The 26,126-nt window shown below is 44.4% G+C and overlaps 1 protein-coding gene across 1 annotated transcript in view; it reads right to left on the bottom strand.

Moving 5' to 3' along the window:
* Positions 1-26,126, bottom strand: part of efl1 (elongation factor like GTPase 1) — a 338,480-nt gene that overhangs the window by 277,566 nt on the left and 34,788 nt on the right. The window contains exon 8 of the mRNA XM_078241003.1: positions 25,170-25,384. Coding sequence (XP_078097129.1) covers positions 25,170-25,384 — 215 coding nt within the window. The remainder of the gene's footprint in view (positions 1-25,169; positions 25,385-26,126) is intronic.

Here is a 26,126-nt window from a genome sequence, read left to right as displayed (position 1 = left end):
AGCATTCATGCCTGCTGGAATATCCACATCAGGAATATTCTGGACCAGGGGCTCCCAGACTTGGGTCTGCAGACCCCCAGGAGTCTGTGAAGAGTCTCCCGGGAGTCCACCGAACTGGCAGCTACCACGCGACTGGCAAGCACCTACTCAAGAGGCACAACTGACCAATTTCCAAAACAATTACAGCAATGAAATAGCCGTTCAGAGCAAGGCCTCTTGGAGCACTGGATGCTGGTAGACATAATAGTCAGTGATCCGAGAGGCTTTTCTCTGATTGGCCCATTAGATTTCTTCCATCTCACTATTGCTGAACAGAAGAGTCCATGGCAAACAGCAAGGATTGATCCTGAGAACGCAGCTGGCAGCAAAAGAGGCAGCGAGAAGCGGTGAGAGGAGAGAGAGAGAGAGAATTTGGGAGGGTTTGGGCCTCGGAGAGGTGTGTGCGAGCGCGCGGGGCAGGAGGTGCCTTGGGCATTGAAGACGTATGTGAGAGAGAGCAGGGTGGTTTGATCCTCAAAGGTGTATGTTTGGGGAAGGGGATGGGGTTAGGTTCTGGCCTCAGAGAGGTACGTGTGAAAGAGGGGGGGAAAAGAGTGTGTGCGCATGCGAGAGAGTGGGGTTGAGTGTGTGAGAGCGAGGGTGTCTTGGCGTTAATGTGAGGGGTCATGTAGCTGATAAATGTTTTGAGACTGTGTTATATCTCTGCATATATTAGGAATTAGAGAGAGGACAAAGACTTCATAGAATCCCTACAAAACAGGAGGAGGCCATTCGGCCCATCGAGCCTGCACCGACAACAATCCCACCCAGGCCCTATCCCTGTAACCCCGTGTATTTGCCCTACTAATCCCCCTGGCACTATGGAGCAATTTAGCATGGCCAATCAATCTAACCCGCACATCTTTGGACTGTGGGAGGAAACCAGAGCACCCGGAGGAAACCCAGACAGACACGGGGAGAATGTGCAAACTCCACACAGGCAGTCACCCGTGGCCAGAATTGAACCCGGATCCCTGGTGCTGTGAGGTAGCAGGGCTAGCCACTATGCCACCGTGCCACCCACACACAGGGTCTGCACACGCCATGGCTTGTTTACATTTCATTTCTGTGTTCACACTTATTTCGTGGCCAAAACAGCCCATCAACATTATGAGAATGCTTGCGGTTCCATGATGCTCTTGGGAGGTCACGAGGGGTTTTGAGACTGGAAAAGTTTGGGAAACCCTGTTCTAGATTTTACACATGCAGCATTGAATGAAATGGGGAAACAGTGTTATGTTTGTTTGTGGCAAAGTTGAAAGTTTTGAGAGAAGCTGAGCTCATTGTAAAAATTTTTAATGAAAGCCACAAAAAGACAAATATGGGAAAACATAATGTTACTTTGAAATATGCAATTCAATCATTTAATTTTGTCTGGAACCTTAAATTGGACATTGGAAATTTCATTAACTGAGGAAAACAAATGGGAGATGAAATAATTTGAAAATGGCAAGCTGAACAGTTTGCCTTCTTTTATTAGTAGTTTCTCCTAGCTGGTCATTCAGCACTTTCTGTTTTTAGAATGTCATCATAGCTTATCATCAGTAGCTTTCGAGCTGATTTCCTCACCTTTGACTTGCATGTTGTCGAACTCTTTAATTTGTATTTCTTTGTTTTAATGAGTTAATCAATGAAATGTGTTGGAAGAAATGTGCTGGTGAAAGCAAACATACACCATATAGACGTTCCATACGTCAATTGTAAGTTTACCAGAATGATATCTGGACTTTGAGGATTAAATTACAAGCAGCGATAATACAAACTAGGGTCCGTATTCCTTCGATTTTTAGGTGGTTAACAAGCGATTTGGTCAAATTGTTCACGATATTAAGGGGGCTATGTTGGTTAAAAAGAGAGAAATGATTTCAGCTGTTTGGGGATTCTAGAGCTAGGGGCACAGTCTAAATATTGGAGCCAAGCTATTCAGCAGTGAACTTAGGAAACTACACACAAATGGTGGTGGAAGTTTGCAATTCTCTTCCGCAAACAGGGATTAATGTTAGATCAACTGTAAATTTTAAATCAGAGGTTGAGAGTTTTGTTTACCAAAAGTACTAAGAGACATAAGACCATAAGACATAGGAGCGGAAGTAAGGCCATTCGGCCCATCGAGTCCACTCCACCATTCAATCATGGTTGATTTCAACTCCATTTACCCGCTCTCTCCCCATAGCCCTTAATTCCTCGAGAAATCAAGAATTTATCAATTTCTGTCTTGAAGACGCTCAACGTCTCGGCCTCCACAGCCCTCTGTGGCAATGAGTTCCACAGACCTACCACTCTCTGGCTGAAGAAATTTCTCCTCATCTCTGTTCTAAAGTGACTCCCTTTTATTCTAAGGCTGTGCCCCCGCGTCCTAGTCTCCCCTGCTAATGGAAACAACTTCCCTACGTCCATCCTACCTAAGCCGTTCATTATCTTGTAAGTTTCTATTAGATCTCCCCTCAACCTCCTAAACTCCAATGAATACAATCCCACGATCCTCAGACGTTCATCGTATGTCAGGCCTACCATTCCCGGGATCATCCGTGTGAATCTCCGCTGGACCCGCTCCAGTGCCAGTATGTCCTTCCTGAGGTGTGGGGCCCAAAATTGCTCACAGTACTCCAAATGGGGCCTAACCAGTGCTTTATAAAGCCTCAGAAGTACATCCCTGCTTTTGTATTCCAAGCCTCGAGATAAATGACAACATTACATTTGCTTTCTTAATTACGGACTCAACCTGCAAGTTTACCTTTAGAGAATCCTGGACTAGGACTCCCAAGTCCCTTTGCACTTTAGCATTATGAATTTTGTCACCGTTTAGAAAATAGTCCATGCCTCTATTCTTTTTTCCAAAGTGCAAGACCTCGCACTTGCCCACGTTGAATTTCATCAGCCACTTCTTGGACCACTCTCCTAAGCTGTCTAAATCTTTCTGCAGCCTCCCCACCTCCTCAATACTACCTGCCCCTCCACCTATCTTTGTATCATCGGCAAACTTGGCCAGAATGCCCCCAGTCCCGTCATCTAGATCGTTAATATATAAAGAGAACAGCTGTGGCCCCAACACTGAACCCTGCGGGACACCACTTGTCACCAGTTGCCATTCTGAGAAAGAACCTTTTATCCCAACTCTCTGCCTTCTGTCTGACAGCCAATCGTCAATCCATGTTAGTACCTTGCCTCGAATACCATGGGCCCTTATTTTACTCAGCAGTCTCCCATGAGGCACCTTGTCAAAGGCCTTTTGGAAGTCAAGATAGATAACATCCATTGGCTCTCCTTGGTCTAACCTATTTGTTATCTCTTCAAAGAACTCTAACAGGTTTGTCAGGCACGACCTCCCCTTACTAAATCCATGCTGACTTGTCCTAATCCGACCCTGCACTTCCAAGAATTTAGAAATCTCATCCTTAACGATGGATTCTAGAATTTTGCCAACAACTGAGGTTAGGCTAATTGGCCTATAATTTTCCATCTTTTTTCTTGTTCCCTTCTTGAACAGTGGGGTTACAACAGCGATTTTCCAATCCTCTGGGACTTTCCCTGACTCCAGTGACTTTTGAAAGATCATAACTAATGGGAGACATTGTCATTTATATTAATGATTTGGATGAGAATATAGGAGGCATGGTTAGTAAGGTTGCAGATGACACCAAGATTGGTGGCATAGTGGACAATGAAGTTATCTCGGATTGCAACAGGGTCTTGATCAATTGGGCCAGTGGGCTGAGGAATGGAAGATGGAGTTTAATTTAGATAAATGCTAGGTGTTGCATTATGGTAGATTGAACCAGGGCAGGCCTTACTCAGTTAATGGTAGGGCATTGGGGAGAGTTACAGAACAAAGAGATCTAGCGATACAGGTTCATAGCTCCTTGAAAGTGGAGTCACATATGGACAGAGTGATGAAGAAGGCATTCAGCATGCTTGGTTTCATTGGTCAAAACATTGAATACAGGAGTTGGAACGTCTTGTTGAAGTTGTACAAGACATTGGTAAGGCCACACTTGGAATTCTGTGTACAGTTCTGGTCATCCTATTAAAGAAAGGATAGTGTGAAATTAGAAAGAGTGCAGAAGAAATTTACTAGGATGCTACTGGGACTTGATGGTTTGAGTTACAAGCAGAGGCTGGATAGACTGGGACTTTTTTCTCTGGAGTGTAGAAGGCTGAGGGATGATCTTATAGAGGTCTCTAAAATAATGAGAGGCATAGATCAGCTAGATAGTCAATATCTTTTCCCAAAGGTAGGGGAGTCTAAAACTAGAGGGCATAGGTTTAAGGTGAGAGGGAAGAGAAACAAAAGGGTCCAGCGGGGCAATGTTTTTCACACAGAGGGTGGTGAGTGTCTGGAACAAGCTGCCAGAGGTAGTAGTAGAGGCGAGTACAATTTTGTCTTTTAAAAAGCGTTTAGATAGTTACATGGGTAAGATGGGTATAGAGTGAAATGGGCCAAATGTGAGCAGTTGGGACTAGCTTAGGGGTTTAAAAAAAAAAGAGCGGCATGGACAAGTTGGGCCGAAGGGCCCGTTTCCATGCTGTAAACCTCTATGACTCTAAAGCCTTGTGGAATCAGCACACAGATCAGCCATTATCTCATCAAATGGTGCAACAGGCTCAAGGAGCAAAACTGCCTAATCCCATTCCCATGTTCCTATTCATGAGCTCCGCATTAAACGTACCCCATGTAATCTTGTTGCACGGTTCAAGATTTGTTTTGATGTAATTTCCCACAACATCCAATTAGTGTCGTTTTGGAGAGCCCCCTTCCATCCCAAACATCCAAGGGATAGGGTGGGGGGGGTGTACCTGCGTATGATTCGAGAGAGAGAGTTGGTGCAGACGTGATGGGCCAAATGGCTTCCTTCAGCAGTGTAGGGATTCTGTGATTCTGAAGTTACAACCTCCCGGCTCTCTGACTTCTGAATTGCAGCCTCTCCACTCCCCGACCGACTTTCTGGCTGAACTTCCCACTACCTGACTCACCATCTCGCTGCTTTCCTCTCCTTGACCCGGTTTCATGTTTGAAGACTCGGATCCGATTTGGAGCCAGAGCTCCAATGTTGTGGAAATGCGAGTCCCGATGGTGCAGGAAAGCTGAGCTGGGGCTGCTACCACCCAGGTCTGTTCTCGCTGCTGTTCTCCCAAGAAGCATTTACAAAAAAACATGAATTGTAGCAACCCCAGATCAGCACTCCTGCATCAAGACTTACACATCGGAACTCTGGCTTCAGGTGCGATCTGGGTGTTCAAAAAGATACAGGTCCTCTGGAGGAAAACGGTGAGAGGGTGAGTCAGACCATGGGACATTCTGCCAGAAGGTGGGTAGGGGAGAGAAGGAGGCCACAACTCCTGACATTGAGGAGTGGAGCATCTACAGGGAGCTGGTGGTTCAGACAGCAGGATCCACGCAGTAAGCACTGTAAATAAAAAACTATATTTTTCTTTTATAAAGTTTATTTAGAGTCACAAGTGGGCTTACATTAAAAGCAAATTACTGTGGATGGTAATATCTGAAACCAAAAGAGAAAATGCTGGAAAATCTCAGCAGGTCTGGCAGCATCTGTAAGGAGAGAAAAGAGCTGACTTTACGAGTCCAGGTGACACTTTGTCAAAGCAGTCATCTCACCGCTTTGACAAAGGGTCACCGTGACTCGAAACGTCAGCTGTTTTCTCTCCTTACAGATGCTGCCAGACCTGCTGAGATTTTCCAGCATTTTCTCTTTAGGCTTATATTAACACTGCAATGAAGTTACTGTGAAAATCCCCTAGTTGCCACACTCCGCCGCATGTTCGGGTACGCCGAGGGAGAATTTAGCATGGCCAATGCACCTAACCAGCACATCTTTCGGACTGTGGGAGGAAAGCGGAGCACCCGGGAGGAAACCCACGCAGACACGGGGAGAACGTGCAGACTCCGCACAGACAGTGACCCAAGCCAGAAATCAAACTCGGGTCCTTGGCACTGTGATGTAGTAGTGCTAGCCACTGTGCCACCATGCCAACTTATTTTAAAAGTTATTAAAAGTTATTTCATTCACCAGTGTAGGAAGTTAGCAATGTAACATATTTCAACTTAGAGGGTGTAATGTTTTAATATTTGTGATAGGAGAAGTCCTAAAGAACCTAATTATAGTTTGAACAGTGATTCTTACGGGTACCTGCGTTTCACTAAAATTTGTGCTTTTCAGGAACACAAGCACTACCGAAGTGAGGACCGACTGTCCAACCTATGCAAAAATGCTGAAACCAACCCCTGATCACTATGAAGAAACCGCTAACCAGTTGGGGACATGCTGCGGAAAGGGTTGGACCCATCTGTAATGCTCTCCCAAGCATGACTGCACTCAACGAGACAGACTCAAACATGAAAAATAACTACAAGAATAAATACTGAAGGGCGATCAGTGACAACAGTCCCAAGACCAGCAAGAGTCAGTACCTCCAAGAACATTTTCCTGAACAGTTCAATGACTCAAGTATTGGACAAAGTGTAGCAAAATGTCACCACACTGAAACGGATGTTTCTCTCTCTGCACGTGCTGCTTGACCTGCTAAGTGCTTCCAGCATTTTGTTTTTTATTAGGTAAGGTTACCACTCCCTATCGAATCATTCCCAGGAGAGGATGATGCTTATCCCGTTTTCTACCTAAAAAGTAATTATCCTTGAAATACAAGTTAGTTTTTAAAAAGTTACTTCCTTCCTTTTTTAGATCCTCCTTCCTGGCCATCATTCCCTATCCAAAATCAGGAGGTTTTCGGGCTGCTGCCATTTTAAGGCAGACAAGAGTCATCTGTGGGAGGAAACCCACAGAGAGAGTGTGTGTGTCTTCGGTTTGTGTGGAACCTCCCTGGCAGTCAGAGGGCCTGATAGAGACTCAAGGCCATATCCTCCCATTCTAAAGCACGTGCTGTACCACAGAATAATCTTATCTGCCTGAACATTATCAGTTTTCCATTCAAAACTAAATAATGTGCGTAAGAAATTTTAAATTGAACAGGAAAAAATAAATGAAAACACAAGATGTAAATTTCTCCGACTCTCAACACCTCCTTTTCTTCTTTTAAGATGCTTCTTGAAACTTGTCTCGTTGAGCAAACCTTTGGATATCTGGCCTCATGTCACCTTATGTAGCTTGGTATCTAATTATGCTTTATAATGCTTTTGTCAAGCACCTTCATATGAGAGGACGGTTAAGGTGCTACAAAAGTTGTTTTGCTCTACTGAAGATGTTCAATAACAAAAATCATCATATATAGCACCTTTAACATTATGAAATATCCCAATTCAGGAGACCAAGGAAATTTGGCATGTCCGATATAACTCTCAACTTTTACCCGTAAAAGTTGAGAGTTATATCGGACATGCCAAATAGAAAGCATTCTTTCTGGTTGTATCACAGCTTGGTATGGCTCCTGCTCTGTCCAAGACCGCAATAAACCACAAAGGATGGTGAACGAAGCCAGTCCATCATCTAAATCAGCTTCCCATCCATTGATTGCCTTCACTTCCTGCTGCCTTGGAAAAGCAGCCGGCATAATCAAGAACCCCACACACCCCGGACATACTCTCTTCCACCTTCTTCCATCGGGAAAAAGATACAAAAGTCTGAGACACGTACCAGCTGATTCAACAACAGCTTCTTCCCTGCTGCCAACAGACTTTTGAATGTAACTACCTTGCATTAAGTTGATCTTTCTCTACACCCTAGCTATGACTGTAACACTACATTCTGCACTCTCTCCTTTCCTTCTCTATGTATGGTATGCTTTGTCTGTATAACGCACAAGAAACAATACTTTTCACTGTATACCAATACACGTGACAATAATAAATAAACCAAAATCAATTCAATATAAAATATGAATAATTTATAACTTACTCCCTAAAGTATGCAGTTTCTAGTATTCCATTTGAAATCATATTTGCCTGTTTGAGTTCATCAATTAAATGCGTTGGGGAAACTAAGTGATATACCCACAGGAAGTGCGCACCGCATGCAAGATTTTACACAGATGGATACAGCTCACTCTAAACTACAGTAAGAAGTCTCACAACACCAGCTTGAAGTCCAACAGGTTTATTTGGAATCACGAGCTTTCGGAGTGCTGCTCCTTCATCAGTGACTCACCTGATGAAGGGGCAGCGCTCCAAAAGCTCATGATTCCAAATAAACCTGTTGGATTTTAACCTGGTGTTGAGAGACTTCTTACTGTGCCTACCCCAGTCCAACGCCGGCCATGACTGAAATACGGGGGGGGGGTTTAAGTTTTTTAAAGTTTATTTATTAGTTACAACTAGGCTTACATTAACACTGCAATGAAGTTACTGTGAAAATCCCCTAGTTGCCACACTCCGGCACCTGTTCGGGGCACACTGAGGGAGAATTTAGCATGGCCAATATACCAATCAGCACATCTTTCGGACTGTCGGAGGAAACTCACGCAGACACTGTGCAGACTCCGCACAGACAGTGATCCAAGCCGGGAATTGAACCTGGGTCCCTGGTGCTGTGAGGCAACAGTGCTAACCCACTGTGCGAGATGAAAGAATTCAACAACTCACTCCACAGCACCACCTATTGACTACTTTCTGCAATTACACAGTTTTGATTCTAACCCTGAAAGATTTCCACTTCACCCGCCCAAGAGAGTAAAACTAATACTCTTTGGCATTGATGAGTTTGAGAAGAAAGCAATTTTTCCAGACTTTTGTTTTGGTTGCAGTAATAGATTATCAGAAGCTCAGCCAAATTTCAGACATAAGAACATAAGAAATAGGAGCAGGAGTAGGCCATCTAGCCCCTCGAGCCTGCCCCGCCATTCAATAAGATCATGGCTGATCTGACGTGGATCAGTACCACTTACCCGCCTGATCCCCATAACCCTTAATTCCCTTACCGATCAGGAATCCATCCATCCGCGCTTTAAACATATTCAGCGAGGTAGCCTCCACCACCTCAGTGGGCAGAGAATTCCAGAGATTCACCACCCTCTGGGAGAAGAAGTTCCTCCTCAACTCTGTCTTAAACCGACCCCCCTTTATTTTGAGGCTGTGTCCTCTAGTTTTAACTTCCTTACTAAGTGGAAAGAATCTCTCCGCCTCCACCCTGTCCAGCCCCCGCATTATCTTATAAGTCTCCATAAGATCCCCCCTCATCCTTCTAAACTCCAACGAGTACAAACCCAATCTCCTCAGCCTCTCCTCATAATCCAAACCCCTCATCTCCGGTATCAACCTGGTGAACCTTCTCTGCACTCCCTCCAATGCCAATATATCCTTCCTCATATAAGGGGACCAATACTGCACACAGTATTCCAGCTGCGGCCTCACCAATGCCCTGTACAGGTGCATCAAGACATCCCTGCTTTTATATTCTATCCCCCTCGCGATATAGGCCAACATCCCATTTGCCTTCTTGATCACCTGTTGTACCTGCAGACTGGGCTTTTGCGTCTCATGCACAAGGACCCCCAGGTCCCTTTGCACGGTAGCATGTTTTAATTTGTTTCCATTGAGATAGTAATCCCATTTGTTATTATTTCCTCCAAAGTGTATAACCTCGCATTTATCAACGTTATACTCCATTTGCCATATCCTCGCCCACTCACTCAGCCTGTCCAAATCTCTCTGCAGATCTTCTCCGTCCTCCACACGATTCACTTTTCCACTTATCTTTGTGTCGTCTGCAAACTTCGTTACCCTACACTCCGTCCCCTCCTCCAGATCATCTATATAAATGGTAAACAGTTGCGGCCCGAGTACCGATCCCTGCGGCACGCCACTAGTTACCTTCCTCCAACCGGAAAAACACCCATTTATTCCGACTCTTTGCTTCCTGTCGGATAGCCAGTCCCCAATCCACTTTAACACACTACCCCCAACTCCGTGTGCCCTAATCTTCTTCAGCAGCCTTTTATGGGGCACCTTATCAAACGCCTTTTGGAAATCCAAAAACACCGCATCCACCGGTTCTCCTCCATCAACCGCCCTAGTCACATCTTCATAAAAATCCAACATGTTCGTCAAGCACGACTTTCCCCTCATGAATCCATGCTGCGTCTGATTGATCGGAGTTAAATGTATGCAGAAACATACATTTAACTCCAGTGCATTTGAGCTCAATGTGGAGATGCCGGCGTTGGACTGGGGTAAACACAGTAAGAAGTTTAACAACACCAGGTTAAAGTCCAACAGGTTTATTTGGTAGCAAAAACCACACAAGCTTTCGGAGCTGCAAGCCCCTTCTTCAGGTGAGTGGGAATTCTGTTCACAAACAGAGCATATAAAGACACAAACTCCTGGAGACAATACACATCTTTTTAGCCTGTCTTGATGCTCTCTCCACTCACATTGTTTTGTTTCTTAAAGACTTGATTAGTTGTAAGTATTTGCATTCCAACCATTGTTCATGTAAATTGAGTTTGTGTCTTTATATGCTCTGTTTGTGAACAGAATTCCCACACACCTGAAGAAGGGGCTTGCAGCTCCGAAAGCTTGTGTGGCTTTTGCTACCAAATAAACCTGTTGGACTTTAACCTGGTGTTGTTAAACTTCTTACTGTGTTTAAGCTCAATGACAGAGGTGTAATACTGACAAGAAAGCAAGATATTAGCAATTGGCTTTATCCTTTAAAATGATTTGATTGATTATTGTCACATGTATTGTGATAGTGAAAAGTATTGTTTCTTGCACGCTATACAGGCAAAGCATACCGTTCATAGAGTACACAGGGGAGAAGGAAAGGAGAGGGTGCAGAATGTAGTGCTACAGTCATAGCCAGGGTGTAAAGAAAGATCAGCTTAATATATGGTAGGACCTTTCAAAAGTCTGATGGCAGCAGGGAAGCGTTTGTTCTTGAGTCGGTTGGTACGTGTTCTCAGACTTTTGTATCTTTTTCCCCAATGGAAGGTGGTGGAAGTAGGTCCAGTGTCTGGGGTGCGTAGGGTCCTTAATTATGCTGGCTGCTTTTCTGAGACAATGGGAAGTGTAGACAGAGTCAATGGACAGGAGGCTGGTTTGCATGATGGGACTGGGCTATGTTCACGACCCTTTGTCGTTTCTTGCAGTCTTGGGCAGAGCAGGAGCCATTCCAAGCTGTTATACAATCAGAAAGGATTCTTTCTATGGTGCATCTGTAAAAATTGGTGAGAGTTGTAGCGGATATGTGGAATTTCCTTAACCTCCTGATAATTAACTCAGCAGGGATAGAAATACTCTCACTAAACATATACCTGGCAGTTCAAGCAACATAAAAGAAACCAGGTTTGCTAAGTATCTTTTAGACTTAAAAAACTGAATTATGAAAGGAACAATAAAAAGGAGCAGTACAGCTTAAACATGCAAGAGAAAGTCTTATAGAATTGATCTGGTACATGATTCAAACTGAGAAGTCAAAACGCAGTAAAATCCCTAGTGGGCCGGATCTCAAACAATGCTGAGAAGGAGTGCAGGATAGAGACAGAGAATCTGGTGAACTGATGCGACAACAATAATCTCTCCCTCAATGTCAGTAAAACCAAGGAGATAGTCATTGACTTCAGGAAGTGTAGTGGAGGACATGCCGCTGTCTACATCAACGGAAACAGTCGAGAGCTTCAAGTTTCTAGGTGTCCAGATCACCATCAGTCTGTCCTAGTCCCACCACGCAGATGCTGTCGTTAAGAGAGCCCACCAATGCCTTTACTTTCTCAGAAGGCTAAGGATATTTGGCATGTCCACTCTGACTCTCAATTTTTACAGATGCACCGTAGAAAGCATCCTTTCCAGATGTATCACAGCTTGGTATGGCTCCTGCTCTGCCCAAGACTGCAAGAAACTACAAAGGATTGTGAATGTAGCCCAGTCCATCACGCAAACCAGCCTCCCATCCACTGACTCTGTCTACACTCCCCGCTGCCTCAGAAAAGCAGCCAGCATAATCAAGGACCCCATGCACCCCGGACATACTCTCTTCCACCTTCTTCTGAGATCACATATCAATTGACTCAAGAACAGCTTCTTCCCTGCCGCCATCAGACTTTTGAATGGACCTAGCATAAATTGAGCTGTTCTTTCTCTACACCCTACCTATGGCTCTAATACTATGTACTGCGCCCTCTCCTTTTCTTCTCGTCTTTGTATTCTATGAATGGTATGTTTTGTCCGTATAGTGCGCAAGAAACAATACTTTTCACTGTATCCCAATAGATGTGACAATAATAAATCAAAACAAATAGGTTGGGGCAGAACACGTTCCATAAAAAAGGATTTTCCTTAAAATGAGAATTGTGTGGTTCACCCTTAGATTTATCGTAAAATAAACAGATATTAACAACATTGGAAAATAAAACATGTAGGCTTATGTTTTTCCTCCATTAACAAATACATAACCTACTGTATACGACTGCGTAATCACACCAATAGATTTGACGCATTATTGAGACAGGCGGAAGAATCAGAGAGCAGCGATACGGACAAACAAGAAGTGCGCACCCAAGCGATTTCATGTGGTTCAGAGCAGCCAGCGCCACAGCATGCGTCAGTTTACAAGATTGTACAGATCATAGAATCCCTACGGTGCTGAAGGAGGCCATTCGGCCCGATTCTGCATCGACCACAATCCCACCCAGGCCCTGTTCCCGTAACCCCGCGTATTTACCCTAGCTAATCCCCCTGACATGAGGGTCAATTTAGCACAGCCAATTAACCTAACCCGCACATCTTTGGAGCGTGGGAGGAAACCGGAGCACCCGGAGGAAACCCACGAGGCACGGGGAGAACGTGAAACATGAAAAAAGATGCTTAAAGTTTTTTTTAAAGTTTATTTATTTATGTCACAAGTAGGCTCACATTAACACTGCAATTAAGCTACTGTGAAAATCCCCTAGTTGCCACACTCCAGCACCTGTTCAGGTACACTGAGGGAGTGTACCTAACCTCCCAATGCACCTAACCAGCACGTCTTTAGACTGTGGGAGGAAACCGGAGCACCCGGGGGAAACCTACACAGACATGGGGAGAACGTGTAGACTCCACACAGACAGTGACCCAAGCCGGGAATCGAACCCAGTTCCCTGGTGCTGTGAGGTAGCAATGCTAACCACTGTGCCACCCCACCACTGCTTGAAATTCAGAACATTGGCAGCAATTAAAATCTGCTGCCTCACTGCCCCAACATTCTAACTGCACTCTAACAGGGGAAGGTTCTTATGTTTCCTCTGAACTATAACCATCAACACCATTTCCTGCCCCCACAAGATGCTGGAAAGAGGGCCTTCCCTCTGCTCATTGTAGATTGGGAATAGTTCCAGTCTTTGGAGGGCATAGTCTGCGTCAGGCTATACAGGCGTGAGTATTTGCAATATCATACTTCCTTCTAGTCATGACCACTGGCATGCCAACAACATGACTAATGACCAGATCATCTGTTTTAGTGATGTAGTTTGAAGGATAAACATTGGCCAGAATTGTGGAGGACTGAACATTACTCATAACACCAACAACTTGGTGACGCCTATACCATACCGAAACAAGTTTCAAAATTGTGCAGGTACAACCAAAACCCACTCGCATCACAACAACTTACAAGTGCAGTGACATGAACTAGCACCCACTGTCCTTCACCTCAATCAGCACCCTCAGAAAAGGGACACCACCATGTCCTCATATTCCAAAGTCACTTCCAGGTCACTCGAGCTATTTAGACAACCGAGCATAATCAGGCTTCATCAATGAAATCACAACCAATTAATCTGCTTTGTTGTTGTTGGTTAAGGAATGGCCAAGACTTCAATTTTTTAATTAAAAACAGATATGGGGAGCAGGTGGGGAGGTGGATTTGAGACCAGGGCGAGATCAGCCATGATCTGAATGAATGGCAGAGCAGTCGCAAAGGGCTGAATTTGCCTACTTCTGCTCCTAACTCCTACCTTCCTACGTTTTGAATACTAAGGAAGCTTTTATATTCACCAGAATAGAGTGTGTCATTGTTTAACGCCATACCTGAAGGACAGCATCTCTAAAAATGCAGCACTCTCTCAATACTGCTTCAAAATGCCAGCTTGTACTTAAGTCCAACAGTGGAGCTTGCACTGATATTTCTGAATTGTAAATGTGAGTGCCATTAACTGGACCAAACTGACACCCATACATGTGCTAGACTACTACACATGTTGCAAACTGTGAACATGTCAATGCATTTCAATCAATATACAATTGCAATTCAAGCAAGAATAGAGAAAATTACAAAGGGATATATGGGCAGAACAGCCAAAAATGTTTTACACTATAAAACGGAAGGAAAGACATTAAAACTCCTTCAAGGATCCATACACATGAAGTTAGAAATGAACAGACATTGCTAACAGTCTTATACACAAGTATATACAATACACACTGAATTTTGAATGTCGTGTGATGTGGAGGAAAGTGGATTGCTGTCTAGCTCAGGGTGAAGTTTGGTGAGCTTGGTTAGTTTTATGTCACTCTGACTGGGCTAACTGGGCTGCCATTTGGAAGTTGCAAGTTTCTAATCCAGTGGACACAGAGCAGAAAGGGAACTCTGCACCTCCTTCAAAAACATACCAAGAACATTTGCACAAAAATACTCCACAAAATGTCACTGTTGTATAGAACGCTGGTTAGGCCACATTTGGAGTACTGCGTCCAGTTCTGGTCGCCGCACTACCAGAAGGACGTGGTGGCTTTAGAGAGAGTGCAGAGAAGGTTTACCAGGATGTTGCCTGGTATGGAGGGTCTTAGCTATGAGGAGAGATTGGGTAAACTGGGCTTGTTCTCCCTGGAAAGACGGAGAATGAGGGGAGACCTAATAGAGGTGTACAAAATTATGAAGGGTATAGATAGGGTGAACAGTGGTATGCTTTTTCCCAGGTCGGAGGTGACGATCACGAGGGGTCACGGGCTCAAGGTGAGAGGGGCGAAGTATAATTCAGATATCAGAGGGACGTTTTTTTACACAGAGTGGTGGGGGCCTGGAATGCGCTGCCAAGTAGGGTGGTGGAGGCAGACACGCTGGCATCGTTTAAGACTTACCTGGATAGTCACATGAGCATTCTGGGAATGGAGGGATACAAACGAATGGTCTAGTTGGACCAATGAGCGGCACAGGCTTGGAGGGCCGAAGGGCCTGTTTCCTGTGCTGTACTGTTCTTTGTTACTGAATAAAAGCTGTGCATCCTGCAGCTTAAATGTACCTTAACGCTCTGCCAAGATTTCCCAATTCTGATCATATTCTACTCTGCCCCGTTTGTAAATGAGATGTTCCTCTGTTTAGTCACACACCAGGAGTAAATAAAGAACAGATACTTGGGGCGATAGCAATAGACAGCAAGTTTCAATCGAACGCTGTGCATCACAAGACAGCGCCATATGGTTTATGACAGCTGCTGAAATATGACTTCAATGATCAGACAAGCAAAACAACAGTTGCTGAATAGATGAGGATGACTTGGGGTTTTAACGAGATTAGCATTTCAGAGTGCAAACCACCTTTACCAAGTCAAAAGAATTCATGCTGATATACACATCCAGACATGGATTTGATGAGCAAAAAAGTGATAAACTTGCCAACTGCTGCAGTTGAAAGATGAAGATTCAAATCAGTGAAACAGGAAAAGGTATAAGCTACGCGGCTCACAAATTGAAGTTTCGGAAAGGGACCTTCAAAGGTAGCGCTAGGAAAGTCCACTTGCTAATTAGCCACGGCTGAGTTAGTCCCACCTCAGTCTGAAACATAAAATAACTCAGCAGCTTGAAGCTATCAGTGTATTTATTCTTACATCTCTTTCTGTTTTCCGACTATGCCGGAGTCTTTGTGGCCTTTTGCAGCTCTTCTCCATTTCTGTTGATGAGCTCCATCTGTGGTAACAGCACAGTGAACCTTTCAACAACATCCTTGGTAAACCCTACCATCAACCCTAACAGTCACAGTTTTTGGTAACTGAAAAGTCTGATAAAATGCTCGTTTAAGACAATAAGTGAGGATTTATAGATCTCATTCATAAGGAAAAGAAGCAACTCAGATGCCAGAACGTAGCAGATGGTTCGAGAGATACTGAATTCAGAAGCAAAGTGGAGGAAAGATCACTGCCAGCTGCCTTTTGTGACAGCCATTCTAATGCAGGATTAACAACTCATGAGACTGTTGCTCCACCTCCTGGCTGCACGCAGTGCTGCACCCTATTAGTGAAATTTTCTCATTAACATTTTGAAAAGAATCTCACATATGTACAACGACGTCAGCTGTGGCTCCCTTGCTGGGTGGAATACAGCTGCATGTCTGCCTTTAAAACAAAAGCTAAAGTGATTCAATGGATGTAGAGAGTTTTGGGGATTGGAGAAATGTGACCAGGTGCTGCATAAATAAAAGTTTTAAAACTGTAAAACATTTATCGATTTTGACAATGCACCAAATTCAATACGTACAGAAAAGTATTACAAATTTGCTAAGAATCAAAATAGTTTTATTGAACAGAGTTCATAAACTTAATGGGCTGACAAGCATGTCCTCAAAAGTTGGCCATTTTAGCATTACGCTATTACACTTTATTATTCATGAAATACCTGTAGGGCGGCATGGTAGCACAGTGGTTAGCACTGCTGCTTCACAGCTCCAGGGACCTGGGTTCGAATCCCAGCTTGGGTCACTGTCTGTGTGGAGTTTGCACATTCTCCCCGTGTCTGCGTGGGTTTCCTCCGGGTGCTCCGGTTTCCTCCCACAGTCCAAAAATGTGCGGGCGAGGTTGATTGGCCATGCTAAATTGCCCCTTAGTGTCCCGGGATGCATGAGTTAGAGGGGTTAATGGGTAAACATGTAGGGATATGTGGATAGGGCCTGGGTGGGATTGTGGTTGGTGCAGACTCGATGGGCCGAATGGCCTCTTTCTGCACTGTAGGATTCTATGAAATATAAAGTAATGATGTGGAGTTGCCGGCATTGGACTGGGGTGGGCACAATAAGTCGTCTCACAACACCAGGTTAAAGTCCAACAGGTTTACTTGGAATCACGAGCGTTCGGAGCGCTGCTCCTTCATCAGGTGAGTGAAGAGGTAGGTTTCACAAACACGGCACATATAGACAAAGGCACAATTGCAAGATAATGATTTTTTTTACAGGTAATCAAGTCTTCACGCGTACAGACAGTCCGAGTGGAAAGAGGAATGATCGCAGGTTAAAGAGGTGCAAGTAGCCTCAAGCCAGGACAGTTAGTAAGATTTTGCAAACCCAGGCAGAATGGTGGGGGTTGCACGTAGTGTGACATGAACTCAAGGTCCCGGTTGAGGCCGTCCCCATGCGTATAACAAAGTTATGGATAACCAATCCAACCAGTTGCTCCGACTGCCCATTCACAATGTGTGTAGTAAGAGCCTGAAATTCCTCTGCCAACCTTGGCCCAGTTGGGCATCACTGAAGCAGAAGGTTGTGGATTCAAGCCCCATTTCAGATACTTGAGTAGCTGTAAGTTGACACTCCAGGACAGCACTGAAAGAGTTTTCACTTTTCAAATGAGACATCAAACAGAAGCCCTGCCTGCCCTCTCAGGGAATGTAAAAGATTCAGTGGCATAATTTCAAAGAGCAGTGTTCTCCACAATCTTGGCCAATATTTATCCTTCAACCAACAGATGACCTAGTCATGAGAACACGTAGGATCTTGCTGCAGCGAACTGGCTGCCAGAGTCTCCTACAGAGACCACACTTGAGAAATCACTTAGTCACCTGTAAATCACTTTGGGACACCTCAAGATTGCGACAGGTGCCATCTCATGGGGAGGGAGGGGCCTGTGAGGTAAAGAAGAAGAATATTGGGCAGAAGCTGGTACTCTTGGTATTGTGTCCTTTCTGGCTCCAAAGCAGAATTCTAATGGGAGGGAAGACTGTTCTTCCCATCCTGCAATCACTGCAAAAGTCTGAATGATGTGGAGATGCCGGCGTTGGACTGGGGTGAGAGCACATTTCCATTCCATCTGACGAAGGAGCAGCGCTCTGAAAGCTTATGGTATTTGCTACCAAATAAACCTGTTGGACTTTAACCTGGTGTTGTGAGACTTCTTACTAAAGTCTGAATGGACAGAATACCATTCCCCACAAAACATGGAATCAGTTCCACCTATAACATACATGCAATGGGTCTGCCTGAGGTAGGCACACCTGCTGCACAAGTGTTAGTTTAGCTCGCACTGCCATAATCCCAAAGGTAAGTTCAATTTTCAGGATTCAGCATTGAGTTTGGCAGCTTTGGATTTGTGATCTTTCTCCTCCATCTTAAACCTTTCATTTAAAATATCCCGTTCCCCTCCACACCAGGCCGTCTGTCTTTAAAGTTGATTACAATCTCTCTCAGTTCGAACATATTCCCCCTCTCTACAGTTCTGACGAAAAGCCAAAGCACTCGAAGTGTTAACCGTTTTCTCAGCCAGACCGACTAAGTCTTTCTAGCATCCTCTGCTCTTGTTTCAGATTCCAGCATCAGCAGTATTTTGCTTATTTAAGGTTCAGTTGTTCTCTGGGGAAGCAACAATGATAGGAAAGATGATTTCTGAAAAACAAAACACCCACTATTTGACCAGACTGGCCCATCACCCAACAGATCATTACCATTCGAGACATCCAGAGAGAGTACATTAAATGCTTGACTGCTTGATCCTTCTAAGCTCCCCAAGTACATGAAAAGGGGTCAGTAGGATAGCAGATAAGTATGTGGATGTGCTACAATGTGACAGCAGTGTGTAACACATACAAGATGCACTGCAGCAAAACGTCAAGCCTCTTGCAGAAGCATGATGCCAAACCCGCGACCTCAACCATCTAGGAGGACAAGGGCAGCAGACACACGGGAACATCACTTCCTGCAAGTTTCCCTACACATCATCCCGACTTGGAACTATATCGCTGTTCCTTCACTGTCACGATAACTTAGAACTCCTTTCTTAACAGCATAGTGGTTGTGCCGACAACAGATGGGACAGAACTCTCCAGATGGAGACTACACCAATTGGGACAGAGGGATCTGGGAATACAGGTACAGAATTCCCTAAAACTGACGTCACAGGTGGATAGGGTCGTAAAGAGTGCCTTTGGTACATTGGCCTTTATAAATCGGAGTATTGAGTATAAAAGTTGGAGTGTTATGGTAAGGTTTGGCATCATGCTTCTGCAAGAGGCTTGACGTTTTGCTGCAGTGCATCTTGTATGTGTTACACACTGCTGTCACATTGTAGCACATCCACATACTTATCTGCTATCCTACTGACCCCTTTTCATGTACTTGGGGAGCTTAGAAGGATCAAGCAGTCAAGCATTTAATGTACTCTCTCTGGATGTCTCGAATGGTAATGATCTGTTGGGTGATGGGCCAGTCTGGTCAAATAGTGGGTGTTTTGTTTTGTTTTGTCCAACGCCGGCATCTCCAACGCCGGCATCTCCACATCAAGGTTATACAAGGCATTGGTGAGGCCGAATTTAGAGTATTGTGTACAGTTTTGGTCACCTAGTTACAGGAAGGATGTAAATAAGGTTGAAAGAGTGCAGAGAAGGTTCACAAGGATGTTGCCGGGACTTGAGAAGCTGAGTTACAGAGAGAGATTGAATAGGTTGGGACTTTATTCCCTGGAGCGTAGAAGAATGAGGGGAGATTTGATAGAGGTGTATAAGATTTTGATGGGTATAGATAGAGTGAATGCAAGCAGGCTTTTTCCACTGAGGCTAGGGGAGAAAAAAACCAGAGGACATGGGTTAAGGGTGAAAGGAGAAAAGTTTAAAGGGAATATTAGGGGGGGGCTTCTTCACGCAGAGAGTGGTGGGAGTGTGAAATGAACTGCCGGATAAAGTGGTAAATGCTTTCAACTTTCAACATTTAAGAAAAACTTGGACGGGTTCATGGATGAGAGGGGTGTGGAGGGATATGGTCCAGGTGCAGGTCAGTGGGACTAGGCAAAAAATGGTTCGGCACAGACAAGAAGGACCAAAAGGCCTGTTACTGAGCTGTAATTTTCTATGGTTCTATGGTTCTAAGAAAGCAGCTCCCCACCAAGGGCAACAAATGCTGACCCTTGCCAGTAACAACTCATATCCCAAGAAAGAACTTTTAAAAAGCCTGACCCCCATCAAATACTTCATAAGATGCAATGGCCCATCTGAAATTTCTCGGCCAACCTCTTTAAACTAATCTGCCCAAGCCAAGTGTGTGCACTATTAGCTATTCAAGCTTGCAGTATACATATTTTAATTGATTAGTTACATGAAAACAGCCTGTTGACGAATATACAAATAAAGAACAATATACTGCTGACCCTGCCACACTCGCCATTCAAGGATGGCAATCTGATTCTGCAGCAAGATGCCCAATGATAGGGCTATGATAGAGGTTCTTTAACTTTAGAAAAGCACGCAAAATATTGAGCACATCTTCTGGCTTTTTGGAAGTGGAGGTAACAATATAAAAACTGCTAGTTGTTTGGTGGTATTGAACTTGAGCAGTGCTGAAAAGAAGTCACCCTATGAAGACTTTTCATCTTACGCTCATCAGGACAGATCGTAAGATAAACTAACAGCAAACGGAACAACAATTACTATTCCATGAGAAGAGAATGCTCATTGGTTGGCAAGTGGACCCTGATTAGTAAAGGCATTGCCATGGAGAATGCAGCAGAGAAACGGTTATCTGCCGGGCTTTTATTCAAATTCAGACCTGGTAGGGCTGGTCAAGATATTGCTGGGCAGGGGGGGGAATGAATCAGGGAATGGCTGTCTCCCAAGTTTTTGTTTAGTTGGAAAAAACGCAATGCGTGGACACGCTCCTCGTGTCTGCCAAGGAAAGGGCCATATATGAATATACTCTCCTCATGCAGTACAAACTGTTGTTCCCTTTGCTGCTTGAGATATCCTGCAAGACGAAAAGCTTCCACAGTCTGTCTCTTTTCTTTAGCAATATACAAGCTGCTTCAATTAGTTTCTTCTATTTGATGCACCACCATTTTCAGCCGATTCCCACCGCAAAGCTCCAAACCTCACCTCCTGACTCCCCAAAGCCTGTCCACCATCTACAAAGCACAAGTCAGGAGTGTGATGGAATGCTCCCCACTTGCCTGGATGAGTGCAACTCCAACAACACTCAAGAAGCTTGACACCATCCAGGGCAAAGCAGCCCTGCTTGATTGGCACCACATCCACAAACATTCATTCCCTGCACCACCGACGCTCAGTAGCAGCAGTGTGTACTATCTACAAGATGCACTGCAGCAATTCACCAAAGATCCTTAGAGAGCACCTTCCAAATCCACAACCACGTCCATCTAGAAGGACAAGGGTAGCAGATACATGGGGACATCACCTGTAAGTTCCTCTCCAAGCCACCCTGACTTGGGAATATATCGCCATTCCTTTGCAGTCACTGGGTCAAAATCTTGGGATTCCCTCCCTCACGGCATTGTGGGTCAACACACAGCACGTAGACTACAGCGTTTCAAGAAGGCAACTCACCATCACCTTCTCAACGGCAACTAGGGATGGGCAATGACCCATATCTGCATTTAAAAATTGCTCTGCTGCTTTACAGACTTCCAAACAAAATTCTCACAGCTACATTTCTTAAATTCAGAGTGCCTCTGATGACTGGTTTCTCTGACATTACAGCCTGATAGATGGTTGCCAGCTTCAATATTTTAGAATGGATTCCAGTGTCTAATTAGGGATAGTCACTTAAAAGCTTAATTAATTTGCTTCAGGATTTCAGAGTTTACCGGACAGTCCCCAATTTTCTGGTCACACCTCACACCACCCCACCCATCAGCCCCGACTCCCCACACATTCTTCCTCTTCTCAGCTGGAAGGCATCGGGTGCCATCGGTGTTGCCCCTTCATTTGTGGCACAGGTGGCACATTGCTCTTGGATACACTACCTGAAGTTAATTTTCTCTTTTCTCCACAAATGCGGTGCACAGAACTGGCAAAACATTCGGTGAAATTTGCAGTGCAAACATACAAAGTGCTATTCAGGCTGGGTGCTGGTTCACCAGTTTGGGGTTGCGTGTGACAAATTTAGCTCTCCTAACTCTCACAGAAAGAAACTTCCAAACCTTAGGATGTCCCTAAGCATTTCATAGCCAATTAAATACTTTTGTAGTCATAACTGTTATAATTTAAGGAAACACAACAAGCAGCCTGAGCTCAGCACTGTCCCACAAACAACAAGAAGATAAATGACCCAATCATTCTATTTCCGCTAAGTGATGTTAGTTGATGAATCGATGTTGGCACAGAGAAACTCTCTGTTCTTCATGGAACAGTGCAATAGCTTATTTTTCATCCACCTGAGAACACTGTTGGTTTAACATCTCATCAAAAAAGCCGGCAACCCTGACAATGCAGCACTCCTTCAGTACTGCACTGGAGTGTCACCTGAAAAGGGGTTGAAAACCACAACCACCTGACCCATAGCACTACCACTGAGCTGGGGCTGATTGGAGTCAAATAGCTACAACTCTCTCTGTTTCACAAGCTCCATTATTTCCAATCAATTTTACCCTCTTCCTTTCCCTCCATAACGAACGTCCTATACCCAGGTACTCCCTTTCTCAACACTTTCTTTTGAGAAGTGACAGATCATTCTTGCTATTGAAAAACAATGATGTTACTGAAATTTGAATATACATGTACCAACTCATTACAAAAACACTTGTGTAATCAAAGAAACATAGCTAACTATTGACCTAACAGATTAAAATTGATTGGCAAAGTTAATTAGGCCAGCTGCAAGCACTTCATCACAAATAATTCCAGACAGCTGCACAGCTGAGACTCCAGAATTATTCAAATCTGTTATATCATGCACGATTAATGTTCAAATTTACATATCCAATTCACCAAGTTCAAGCACAAGTTTTGAATTTTGACATGGCCCAATTATTTCCAGATTCACTGTAAAAATACAATATGTATACTTAATCCTTCCCTGCCCAGCACCATCCCAGTTCTAAAGCCCCCTTGCACGTCAAACTCGAAGCACATTTTCTGGACATATCAGCTGAACTCACTGGGCAGTAAAGCCAGTAAGTACAATGCCATAAGATCTTGGCCACTGAATAAACAAAGGAAAGAATGTAATGTTTATAATGTGTCTCATCACATGCTCAGGTGCCACATTGAACACATTTGTGTTTTGAAGCACAGTCACTGTGGGCGGCACGGTAGCACAGTGGTTAGCACTGCTGCTTCACAGCTCCAGGGACCTGGGTTCGATTCCCGGCTTGGGTCACTGTCTGTGTGGAGTTTGCACACTCTCCTCGTGTCTGCGTGGGTTTCCTCCGGGTGCTCCGGTTTCCTCCCACAGTCCAAAGATGTGCGGGTTAGGTTGATTGGCCAAGCTAAAATTGCCCTTAGTGTCCTGGGATGCGTAGGTTAGAGGGATTAGTGGGTGGATATGGGGGTAGGGCCTGGGTGGGATTGTGGTCGGTGCAGACTCGATGGGCCGAATGGCCTCTTTCTGTGCTGTAGGGTTTCTAAGATTTCTAAGACTGTTATTAAGTTGAATCATACATCATTCGGGCGGCACAGTGGTTAACACTGCTGCCTCATGGTGCCAGGGACCCGGGTTCAATTCTAGTCTTGGGTCACTGTCTATGTGGAGTTTGCACGTTCTCCCTGTGTCTACGTGGGTTTCCTCCACGTGCCCCGGTTTCCTCCCATAGTCCAGAGATGTGTGGGTTAGGTTGATTGGCCACGCTAAATTGCCCCTTAGTGTCAGGGGGACTAGCAGGTAAATGCGTGGAGTTGCGGGGATGGGGCCTGGGTTAGATTGTTGTCGGTGCAGGCTCAATGGGCCGAATGGCCTCTTTCTGCACTGTCGGGATTCTATGATTCAGACAAAAGTACCCGAAGAGTACAAAGGCATGACTAAAAATCATAAACACATTAAGTAAAGAGGAACTCTTTTCTTAGGACAACAGGCGAGGAAAAATGAGGCACATTTCCAAAACAAGGACTTCTAAACAATGAAGTTTAATTGAGGACAAACTGCAGCACCATCATTTCAATCTCTCTATCTGACATCCCGGAGTGTGATAGGCATTGTTCAAACGCAAGTTACTTCCTGTTTTAGGTAGACAGGTAGTAGACTGCCCACAGGTAACCATAAATCTAGAACTTAGAGTTCCAGTACAGCAAGCAACTTTCCACTTATAATTACTGAGTAGAATTTATGATCCAAGTGGCACCATGTCCCACTGATTTCTATCTCTTTTCCTGATGAATGTTATTTGAATAAACAAATAAGGATTTACAATGTACACACATGTACAAGTCTGAAAGACGTGCTGGTTAGGTGCATTGGCCATGCTAAATTCTCCCTCAGTGAACCTGAACAGGCGCCAGAGTGTGGTGACTAGGGGATTTTCACAGTAACTCCATTGCAGTATTAATGTAAGCCTACTTGTGACATTAATAAATAAAAATGAAAAAAAAAACTAAAAATTAAAACTGAACAGATATAAACTTAATTTTTTAATGTATATTTTAGTGTATATTTGGGCAGCAGGTTGGCACAGTGATTAGCACTGCTACTTCACAGCACAAACGACCCGGGTTCAATACCGGCCTTGGGTGACTGTGTGGAGTTTGCACGTTCTCCCTGTGTCTGTGTAGGTTTCCTCCTGGAGCTCCGGTTTCCTCCCACAGTCCAAAGATGTGCAGTTTAAGTGGATTGGCCATACTAAAATTGCCATTTATTGTCGGGGGACCAGCAGGGTAAATACGTGGGGTTATGGGGATAGAGCCCAGGTGGGATTGTTGTCAGTGCAGGCTCGATGGGCCAAATAGCATCTTTCTGCACTGTAGAGATTCTATGATTTTCAGAGATAATTTAATGACACATTGAAATACACAATTACTTCATTATGATCATTTCTTTAAAAATAGTTTACCAAGGAATTGTTGAGACATTTAGCCAAGATGTCTTCAATGTCAAAACTGGACAAGCGACTTGTCACAAAAGTTAGGACAGCACTAGATGGACTTAAACAGTTTTTCCATCTGAGTCATAGTGAGAGGCTGGTGGGTGGGAATCCCACAGAATTTTGCACCCCCATTTCTTTTCCAGTCGAGAGTTTCTATGTTTCTAGAAAAAATGCAATTTGAAAGCCTTCCATACCTGAAACCCCAGCCATCAATAGCACTTCCAAAAACCACATTTCCCTGATCAGGGGCAAAGTAAAGATGCGAATCATCTGTCTCTTCCAGGCCAGCACTCCAGTCATAGAAGTGTTCAGTGCTCTTGGAATCTGAACTGGGCTTTTCTATGACTTCCATCTCCGCTCTCTCTTCCAATACTTTTGAAGTAAACAGACTCCCAGTCACGGCATTTACCTGAAGGTTGATATACAACAAAATAAATCTACTGTCAAATTTATTATTTTCCACACTCAGCAAAAAGATTTAGAAGACAAAATAAAGGATGTTTGACAATAGTGCAAATGTCACTGCTATTATTCTTGGGCTTTCAATATTATTGTGGTCAAACAGCTAGCACAGGATCACAAATTTATAGAATCCCTACAGTGCTGAAGGAGGCCATTCGGCCCATCGAGCCTGCACCGACCACAATCCCACCCAGGCCCCAACCCCGTAATCCCTGCTAATCCCCCTGACACCAAGGGGCAATTTATCATGTCCACTTCACTTAACCTGCACATCTTTGGACTGTGGGAAGAAACCAGAGCACCCGGAGGAAACCTACACAGACACAGGGAGAATGTGCAAACTCCACAGAGACGGTGACTGAGGCTAGAATCAAACCCAAGTCCCTGGTGCTGTGAGGTATCAGTGCAAACACTGCGCCGCCTTCATACTCAATTGTGCTCCTTATTATTCCTGTTCCCTGGCGCTGAGGGAAAATCGGGGTGGATACCCTGTTGGGTCAGATCTCTGACCCTGCTACATTGCTCTGGCATTTCCTAGATTCCCCCTTTGACCTTCAAGGTCACGACAACATTTTCACATGTGCTTTCCACGGTGCCAAAAAAGGCAGCTTTAAGCTGATGACGTGAAAGATGCTTAAATGGATACTTTATCTACAAATAATAGCATAGCCTGACTTTTCTTCAGCCGC

This window comes from Mustelus asterias, chromosome 24 (genome assembly GCF_964213995.1).
Source record: "Mustelus asterias chromosome 24, sMusAst1.hap1.1, whole genome shotgun sequence".
In the NCBI taxonomy this organism is placed as follows: domain Eukaryota; kingdom Metazoa; phylum Chordata; class Chondrichthyes; order Carcharhiniformes; family Triakidae; genus Mustelus; species Mustelus asterias.
Note: the sequence above shows the minus strand (reverse complement) of the source record. Positions and strands in the feature narration are given on the sequence as shown.